At 56.4% G+C, this 9,387-nt stretch overlaps 1 protein-coding gene across 2 annotated transcripts; it reads right to left on the reverse strand.

Moving 5' to 3' along the window:
* Positions 1–4,763: 4,763 nt before the first annotated feature.
* Positions 4,764–7,826, reverse strand: CYP1A5 (cytochrome P450, family 1, subfamily A, polypeptide 5). Of its 2 annotated transcripts, none has more exons than XM_010717189.3 (7): positions 7,555–7,826; positions 6,576–7,433; positions 6,269–6,395; positions 5,724–5,813; positions 5,516–5,639; positions 5,311–5,397; positions 4,764–5,177 (listed from the first exon to the last, which is right to left on the reverse strand). In XM_010717189.3, exons 2-7 carry the CDS (start codon positions 7,425–7,427, stop codon positions 4,871–4,873), a joined length of 1,587 nt encoding a protein of 528 aa, XP_010715491.1. In that variant the 5' UTR covers positions 7,428–7,433; positions 7,555–7,826; the 3' UTR covers positions 4,764–4,870. The 2 variants fall into 2 exon arrangements, with proteins under 2 accessions (XP_010715491.1, NP_001290131.1); NM_001303202.1 differs by having other exon boundaries at positions 4,770–5,177; positions 7,603–7,640.
* Between the last annotated feature and the right edge of the window lie 1,561 nt (positions 7,827–9,387).

A 9,387-nucleotide genomic window follows, 5' to 3' on the forward strand; every position in this document is an offset into this window, starting at 1 on the left:
GCGGCTCCGCGGCGCCCCCTGGTGGGGAGAAGGGAGAGCGGCGGCTTTCGGGGTGCGGGGAGATGCGGGATGGGGTTGGGAAAGGGGAGATGGGTTCGGAGTGCGGGAGGGGAGATTTAGGTTGGGTGTGAGGGGTTTTGTGCACCGAAGAGCTGGCACGGGGTGCCCAGAGAGGCGGTGGTGCCCCGTACCTGCAGACAACCACGGTCAGGCTGGGTGGCTCTGAGCGCCTGATGTGCTACGGGTGTCTCTCTGTGTGTTTCGAGTGGGGGGAGCGATTCCCTTCCAGTTCAATTCCGTGACTGCAGGAGCCCGCCCAGCTGTGGGGACTCTGCACGCAGGAAGGTGGGCACCCTGCTCGCATTGCCCCCGGCACCGTGCCGCCATGCCCCGAGCTCTCAAGCACTGCCTGCTCACGGGCAGAGCCGCTGTCACTTCCTGCCCTGCGCTGCGTGCAGCCATGTAGGGCGAAGCAGGAAGCCCGGCACGGTGCCTGCATCCCCCCCCAGCGCAGGGGACCATGCGGGTGACACCGATAGGAGCTCGGTGCCAACAGCTCCAGCAGCCCAGATGGTGCTGAATGCATCGAGAGGATCGCTATGAAGCTCCCCGCGTGGAGCTCAGTGCCCCGAAGGATGCTGGGTTGCAGGCTGGCCCTGCTCGTGTGCATCCCTTCTCCACGCTCTGTCTCACTCAGAGCGACGCTGGGAGGAAATGAGAGCAGCTCTGCATGCAGCAAAGCGCGGATGCGGGCACCAACCCATGCAGCCTCCCCAAGGCAGAAATGCTGCGAGCGAAGCAGCGCACCTGCATGCTGAGCTGAACACGAAGGCAGGTGGATGCGGTCCTGCGGCACTGCAAGCTCCAGGGCGGTGGGGATACAAAGGTCCCTCCCCAAATGAGCATACCCCAAGTGAGCATCCCCCTCCCCGAATGAGCATCCTCCTGATGAGCATCCCCCACGTGAGCATCACCCCCATCAGCATCCCCCAAACGCTCGGAGCAGAAGCGCAGCCTTTCAGGGAAGGGTTCCGTTCGTGCAGAGCAGAGATGTGGCAGATGCCACACGAGGGCGATCACGTCCCAAAGGCGACGCAGAGGGGAGAAAAAGGCTCTGGAGAGCATCGCTGCCACGGGACCCGCACTGCTCTGCCTGGTGCTGCACCCTGAGGGCATTCAACCCCGACCCTCGCGTGCCGTGTGCCGGCCCCTAAAACCCCTCGTTGGTTCTGCCTCATTTTCCGAGCGTTCCCTCGTTTCCAGGAGGGTTTTAATTAAAGCAGAAGGGATTGGGTTGCCGTGGGGTCTCCCAGTGTGCCAGATGCTGGTGAGGGGTGCAGGGAGCTAAAGGAGAGCTGGGATTGAGGTCGGTGCCCCCAACCCCCACGTGTCCCAAGCAGCCCTCGGTGTGCAGGATGTGGTTGTCATCGTGATTGCTTTGCTCTGCCTCAACCCAGGGACAAACTCCACGCTCACCTGCTTTCTTGTGCACTTCATCATACCTTGGGGCTTGGGGTCCAGAGAAAGTCCCACCAGCTCCAGTGCCCCGGGAGATAAAATCAGAGAGCTATGCTCCGTGGTGGGGAGCAGTTTTTCTTCCTCCGAAAGGCAGAAATCAGCCACTCTTCCCACTGCAACACAACTGCTCCCATGGCTGAAGAAAGAGGAAAGCCTGGCTTGGTCCTGAATGTGGAGAGGCGAGGAGATGTGGTCTTTGGAGATCATCTTCTCATAGAATCATTAAGGTTGGAATGACCACTGGGATCATCTCGTCCAACCACCAGCCCATCACCACCCTGCCCACTGAACGCATCCCTCAATAAGCAGAGATGCAGGAGCAAAGCTCCCGGTGCTTGGGTACCATCACACTGCACACGTGGCTCTGAAATGTGGGGCTGAAAGTGAGCCTTAAGACATCAAGCATCGAGAGTATTCTTAACATGGAGGGGCTGTCCCCTCTTTGGGGACGGGCAGTCACAGCAGTGGTCTGGTATTAAATGTGGATGTTGGTGGCCCTGCATGTGGCAGGGGGGTTGGAGATTCGTGATCCTTGAGGTCCCTCCCAACCCTGGCCATTCTGTGATTCTGTGATCTGTGATTCTGTGACACCTGCGTGGCTTAGGAGACAATTTATTTCTCCCTTGGCAAAACTGAGCAGGCTTGGCCATCAATTACAGGCACCCAAGAGTGCTGAGGGAAAGAAGAGAGATGGAGCTGGGTTAGAAATATACAGGACGCTCTTTTAACCGGGAGGGTCATTAAGTACTGGAGCAACTCCTGTTGGGGAATTGGGAACTCCAAAGGCTGGCATCCAGGTGGAGGAGCTGGGTGCTGCCTGCATTTAGGTTTCCATCCCTGCTGGACATGTTCCTGTGGGCTCAAGGGACCGGTGAGCCTCACCAGCTTGGCAGGAGGACCCAGAGCCAAGAGGCCGTGGCTCAGTGCTGACTCACTTTAAAAGCACCAATAAAAGCAATTAGCCGTGGTGCGATCAAAGCTCCCCTGGCTTATCACAGCTCCGGTCCCCATAAAGGTCCCCATAAAGAAATCATGGCAATCTCAAGCTACCTGGGGAATAAATGGAGGCTTTAACTGAGGAAAATAATTCGTGGAAAGACAAAGATAGAGGAGTGGTGTGAGCAATTGGTGCTGGCGTGGCAATGATCGATGGATTTGCTTATTGGGAGGTGGTGGGGAAGAGGAGGAAAGGCAGAACTGTGGGTGCAGCATGGGAACAGTTTGATGAGAGCTGCCAGGACACACCAAGAATGTCCAAGGAGGCAAGTCCAAGCTTGTATGGCAGCCCTGCTCCCTTCCAGAGCCTCCCCAAAAGGTCTCCTTGCTGCTCCCTGCTTGCTCTCCTTCCACTCCCCTCCTGCCTTCTCCCTCCCTTCCCCATCCCGGCTCTGCAGTGACTTTTCACCCTGGTTCTGCCCACTGCACCCTCAGGCAGCAGTGACCCCAGGGGCAGCAATCAGCCCTTGATAAATGCTTCTGGAGGATCCACTACCAAGGGGCTGTTTCACCTCACTGACGTTAATATTAATCCACTTATCGGCCCCGGGGCTATAAAACATTCATCTCTAAAGGGTAAAAATCATCCCAGTGTTCTTCCTTTATACCTGCACTTGCTTACTGTGGGCCTTATCAGCAACCAGCACCAGGACTCAGGGAGACAGAGTCATGCAATGGCTCCAGCTGATGGGACTCTGGTCCTGCACCAGCACCAGAGTCGCTGGCTGAGCCCATGAGAGCCTCCCCACACCATGGGGTGGTGTGACACCATGACGGGATGGTCCTGGAGGTCTTCCCTCGAGTTAAGTGCTGAAAAGCTCACCCCCATGTCTGTGATGATCCCACCTTCCCCGGGCTGTCCTTGGGATGCCCTCCATGGACAGGTGGGTCATGAATATATTGCCTTTACCTATCTTTTTTGTTGTTTTGTTGAAGGTAGGGGAGATGCTATCTGGCTAATGGACCTCGTGCGTGGTCCTAAGCCATCCGTCCACATTTCCTCCAAGGCTGGTGACCTCAGCTTAAAGGAACTTTTGACTCAGCAGCATGCTGGAAATAGCTACATCAGCATCCTTAATAAAGCTAAGCAGAATTAGTTCTCCATTTGTCTCCGTGCTGAGAGCAGAGATCGACCTGGGCTCCAAACTCCTTCTTCCTGCCTCATCATCCCCTACACCCATTGGCAGCTTCTGGACATACGCAGACAAAGAGTTGTTCCTTCCATCCCTGCTGGTTTAACGGGTCTGAACCCCTCCCAGTTCTTTCTGGAATCTCTTGGGCAATCAGCTTCCCCATTTCCTTCCCCACAGGGCTCATTTGTTTTTCTCTCTTCTTGGAAGTTTTTGCTCAAGACGTGTTTCCACGTTACCAGCCACCCGTGTTTGGACCCGAAGGGAGGTCTCATTGGTTAGGGTCTGGTGTTATGGTTGAGTAGATGCAACCCATGGGAACGGGTTCAAGAGCAGTGCTGCACTGAGTGGTTGTACTTGTTCCCATATCGTTGCGTGCCAGCTACTGGGTTGCGTGCAAACGAACAACAAGCTGTACTAGGGCAAGAAGAGGAGGCATCTGGCCTTCCTGGCAGGGATTGACTGACAGCCAATGTAAACTTTTGGGTTTGAGTTGGAGAAGGTCCTGTTCTCCTCTCCCTGTCACGAAAACACCCTTGCTCCAGCCCAGAAAACCAACGACTGATGCAAGGTTGTCTGATAGATTCTCAGAGAGGCATTGATGCTCCTGAATGGGATCTCAGAGGGACGAGTCAGTCGGGCAATTAAAAACACAACGTAGAAACAAGGAAGCCTTGTCTCTGGAGGGCTTGGAGAACTATCAGCATTTTTCCAAGATACCTTCCCAAAATCTCCAATAATATATTCCTTGCACTCTCATCTACAGTGAAGGTAAATTCCAATCGGTGAAAATCTGTCCCCTGAGTAGTCCAGATGCTGGCTGGACATTGATAGCATCATCCTCATCCCCACCCAGGCTTTGGGCATCAGTTCTGCCAAGATCGTGAGGCGTGGGTTGGTTGTCCTTCAGCTGTCAAAGAGTAATTCTGAAGGAACACAGCCCCAAGGCGTTCAGATGGTTTGGGGTACACTTCCTATCCTTCCCTCAAATGGCAGCTTGTGCCCCCCGTAACTGTGCTTTGTGGTGCTAAGAGTAGGCAGGATGGAATATCCAACACCAGAAATGCTGGGAAATGAAGAAGGCGAACAAACACTAGAAAGTGAACAAGACAAAGAACGGGAGCTTCAATGGCTTTTGTTTATTGCATGGTTCTGTGAGGTTATGCCAGACCCAGGTCTGTCACAAAGGTGCCCAATTGGCAACATCTGGGCTATGGATAAACTGCTCAGTTTGAGCTCTTCATGGAGAAGCGTTTCTTGACTTGAAAGTGCTCACATCTCTTGTGCTTGACAGACAGTCCGTATATAGGTGTCATGTCTGCCTTCTTGCCATCGCGGATGCTGAACTCCAGTTGCTGGAGCAATGTGGACAGGAAAAGGAACACCTCCCACTTGCCTATGTTTTCCCCAATGCACCTCCTTTTCCCCAGGCCAAAAGTCATCACCTTCTCCGCATCCACTTTGTTCACTTCAGTCCCTTCAGCATTGAGGAAACGCTCTGGGTTGAAAGCCTGTGGATCCTTCCAAAGTTTCCTAGAATGGCAGACATCAGATTTTGAGATGATGTCCCCTGGCCACGGATGCAGGGGACACTGGGTTTAGCAGATACCTCATCCGCTCCTTTTTCTCTTGGAGCAGGAGGCTTTCTGCCTTTGAAGGTACTTACTCATCGTGATTCACTTGCCACTGGTTGATGAACACGCAGCGGTCCTTTGGGATATAGTAGCCATTCAGCACCGTGTCCCTGGTCGTGCTGGTGGGAGGAGAGAGGACTGTGAGGTTTTGGGAAGCAAAGAAGCTCTTCTGCATCCTCAGCGGACTTCATTAAGTCCAGTTTGGCCCTCCACCCTCTTTGAAAGCCCAGCACTTGCCTGTGTGGGATGGTGAAGGGCATGAAGGAGGAGTGCCGGAACATCTCCAGGATGAAGGCTTCTGTGTAGGGCAGCGTGCCTCGGTCGGACAGCCGTGGTCTCCTCTCACGGCCGATGGTCTGATCTGTGGGGTGTGGACAGGAGGAGCTGGTTGGGGCCAGCCCTCGGTGGAGGTCCCAGCCCTGGAGAAGCGGGCTGAGGAACTCACCCAGCTCTGCCTGAATCTTCTTCTGGATGTGGGGGTATGTCACAAGGTACATGAGGCTCCAGGACAGGGCCGTTGTCACAGTGTCAAAGCCTAGACAGAGAGCAGAGAGCGTGCAGATCAGGTCTACACAACGTGCAGGGCAGAGGACATCTTAGGCGCACACAGTAGGGCTTGGATTTTTATCCTGATGGAGAAAGCTTTACTAAAAACTTTAGTTCTCATTTCTCCCTGTCAGGTTGGGCTAAGATTCTAGTTTCCTAGGAATCGAGGGAGTTTCCACAGAGCTGCTCTAACATGAACCAGTCAGTAGGCATCTCCTTCAACCACCCTGGCCTGGAAGCTTGATGAAGCTACAAACTGTGCTTTTTCCTAAAGCCTCTTTCCAGAGCTGATGTCCCATGGGGTCTCTGGGGCGTTACTGGGAGAAAACCAGAGAGCCAACAGAGTGAGTGCTTAGCTCCAGCCTGGCTGCCTGGGCTTGGACAAAGAGGAGTGAGGAGCCTGAGACAAACTGCAGGAGCTGAGAGAGCGCTGGGAAGACATACCTGCTCCAAAGATGTCATTCACCAGGTTGATGATCTTCTCATTTGGGATCTGTGTGGCACTGTTGGCTTCGGTTTTTTTCTCCATGCACTGCTCAATGAGGGAGTCCGTGACATCTCGGATGTTGTTCTGAGAAGAAGAGACAAGTAAGAACCCAAGGTGGTATGAGCAAGGGAGTCCGCCCTCCAACACCCAACAGCCCTATTGAGTTTACAGTCTATGAAAATGAGCTGGCCATTAGCAGCAAGAGGACAACTAACTCACTAATACCAAGGGGGAACAGCAGGTGAGGCTCCCATGAGCTCTTACCTTGTCAAAAGTCTCGTAGTGCTCTTCCACAGCTGTCTTCAACAATTTCATGAATCGCTTGTTGAAATCCAGAAATAAATCCATGTTGCGGCTGGGGAGGTACTGGAGCAATGGGATGAAGTCAGTTGGGTTGCCAACAGCAGTCACATCTCCGAACTCCTCAACCACGTTCACCACGCTGAGCAGCTCCTGGTTGTCGTGGTCGTAGCGCTTGCCAAAGCAAATGGCGCAGATGACGTTGGCCACCGACACCACCATGTAGCGGTAGGGGTCAAAGCTCTGCTTCTCCTCCATCAGCTGCAGGAATTTGGTGACCAGGTAGCTGGCCTCGTTGGTGACGTGCTCCTCCAGGAGGCAGCTGGAGGAGGCTGTGGGGCTGGCAGCGATGGAGAAGTTCTTCAGGGCGTTCTGTGCCAGCTTCCTACGGGCTTTCCACACTTCCCCCGTGTCAGTGCTGAAGGTCAGGCTCTGTCCGTCCGTAACGTGTCGAAAGCTGTAGAGGTCGGGGCGTCCCATGAAGTCTTCTGCTTGCCTCACCAAGGCTTGCTTGATGGTTTCCAGCCCGCTGAGCACCACCACGGGCCGGGAGCCGATGGTCACCTCCATCACATCCCCGTATTTGCGGCTCATCTGGGTGAGCACCAGGTGTGGGTCCTTCCTCAGCTCCAGCACACTGCCCAGCAGTGGGAGCCCACGGGGACCCGGGGGTCTGCGCAGCCCCTTGGGTGTGTGCTGCCGGCGGGTCTGGGTCAGCAGCAGGAGCAGGCAGAAAGTGGCAGCTGCCACCAGCATCTCGGTGGCCGAGATGAGACCTGGGCTGCCCACCTGTACCATCACTTCCTCCGGCCCCATTGCCACCTGGAAGGAAGCGTGGTGTAGAGTTAGGATTTGAAAGAAATACTTTAAACAGAGCAGAGAGCATGGAGAATGAGAGGGATGGGAGAGACATTCCATGGATTTCTTATGCTGACATAAATACCTTCTCGATCCTACCTCTGTGTTCAGAGCCACATGCACACACTCGTACCTGCAGGTCCTTGAAGCTGGGCAGAGACGGACAGAGGGCACTCAGACCCTCGAATCACGCAGGATCCTCTTCCTCTGCTGCCCAGCTCTGCCACAGGGTTTTATATGCATTTTTGGGTGCTTATCAGAGGGTCACGGCAGCCAAGACTCGATGGATGGCTACCTATTAACAGAGAGGCTGAGTCCATCTGGAGCCACTCCAGATACGCAGGCATACACCCTCCAGCTCTGAGATGCTCCAGGGCACCAGCCTTTCAAGCAGGGCACCTGTATCCCCACGCTATCAGTGGCAGGACCTCTGGCCTCGGGTTAACCATTGGCCAGGGTTGCGTGAGAAGCTGCTGGCGCGCTTCCCCTGCTGCAGGGAGAGGAGTGGCAGGGCAAGGGAAGCTGCTGACATAGGGCAGGGGACAGGGGCAAGGCTGGGGGCATCCCAGAGGGCTCGTCCCCCATTGGGACACACTGCATCCCTCCTCGGTGCGATGCACAGGTGCACAGGGTGGCAGGGAGACTAATGAGATGGGATAAAATTTGGGGTTCTGGCCCCAGTTTTCATCCAGTCCTTGGAAAGCACGGTGGGAATTTTGCCCAGGTACAAGCCGAGCTAATGTTTAATAAAGGCTTTCAACATCTGGCTGGAGCGGGATCGTTAATAGCAGCGCCCGGGCTCATTAATGCTTGGCAAGGACAGTTACAAAACCCCCGCTGCTAAAAGCCGGCCCCGTAATTGCACGCGCTAATGATGGGCACCACGCAGGCGTCCCAGCCCGCAGATGACTCCCGGCTCCGCGTGGGGAAGGTGCTGGTCAGCACACGGGAGATGAACTCAGACAGACGGGAAGTGCTGAGAAGGCTGGGGGGGAGAAGAAGGGGGAGAGGGTATAACTAGATGGATGCACAGACGGGGCGAGCAGCTCCGAGGCTGCTTGTGGGGGACGGCTGCACGGCTGTCGCCGGACCCTGCCACCGTGTCATCCCTAAGCAGGGACACTCGCGGAGGCACTACTGAGCCCCGCTTTGCTCTGGGGACACGCCTGGCACCGAGCCCCGTTACCCCCGACGGCGCCGGGGGGGGATCTGATCCCGCAAGGTCCCGGCGCCGCCTTGACCCCGGGCCGGGCTCGTGGACGTGGGGCCACCGCCCTGGCCCTTTAAAAGCCATTTCCCACCCACATACCCATAGCGTGACAGAGAGTGACCGTCCCACGTTTTTCCCGGCCCCTTCGCACGCGATGTCCCCAAGCGCCTGGGGGTGGGTCCCCTTTGTGTCCCCCCCAAATAGCAGCTCTCTCCTCCCCGCGGCCCCGTGCTGTTCACTCGCCACCTCGCCCCCCTCCCCAACGTGCCCCCTGGGGGCAGAGGGGCACTGAGGGCACGATCGCTTCTCACGCGAACCTGGCCAATATTTAACCGGGACGGGAGCCCCGAGACGTGAGTCCCGTGGGGTGGCCGGGCGTCCAGCCCCGAGGGCAAAGAGTGGGGAAGGGGCTGGATCCGAGACCCCCACCTCGGGGCGGCGCTGGCGGCAGCGCGGAGCTCAGCGTGAGAAGGGGGCTGCGGCCGCCCCCCGCGTGTTCGCGGAGCCGCGTGGGGCTGCGGCTCCTTTAAGAACCTCCCCGGTAGCGTGACTTCAGGGACCGGGGCGGTGCAGGTTCCCAAACCTCCCGCCCGCTTCGCACGCGATGTCCCCCCACAGCCTTCCTCATGGGACCTCCGGATCCCCCGCCCGGTGTCCCCGCAACCGCCCGTGGCGCCGCGAACGCCCTCCGTGCCGTGCCGCCGGGGC

This window comes from Meleagris gallopavo, chromosome 12 (assembly GCF_000146605.3).
Source record: "Meleagris gallopavo isolate NT-WF06-2002-E0010 breed Aviagen turkey brand Nicholas breeding stock chromosome 12, Turkey_5.1, whole genome shotgun sequence".
Classification (NCBI taxonomy): domain Eukaryota; kingdom Metazoa; phylum Chordata; class Aves; order Galliformes; family Phasianidae; genus Meleagris; species Meleagris gallopavo.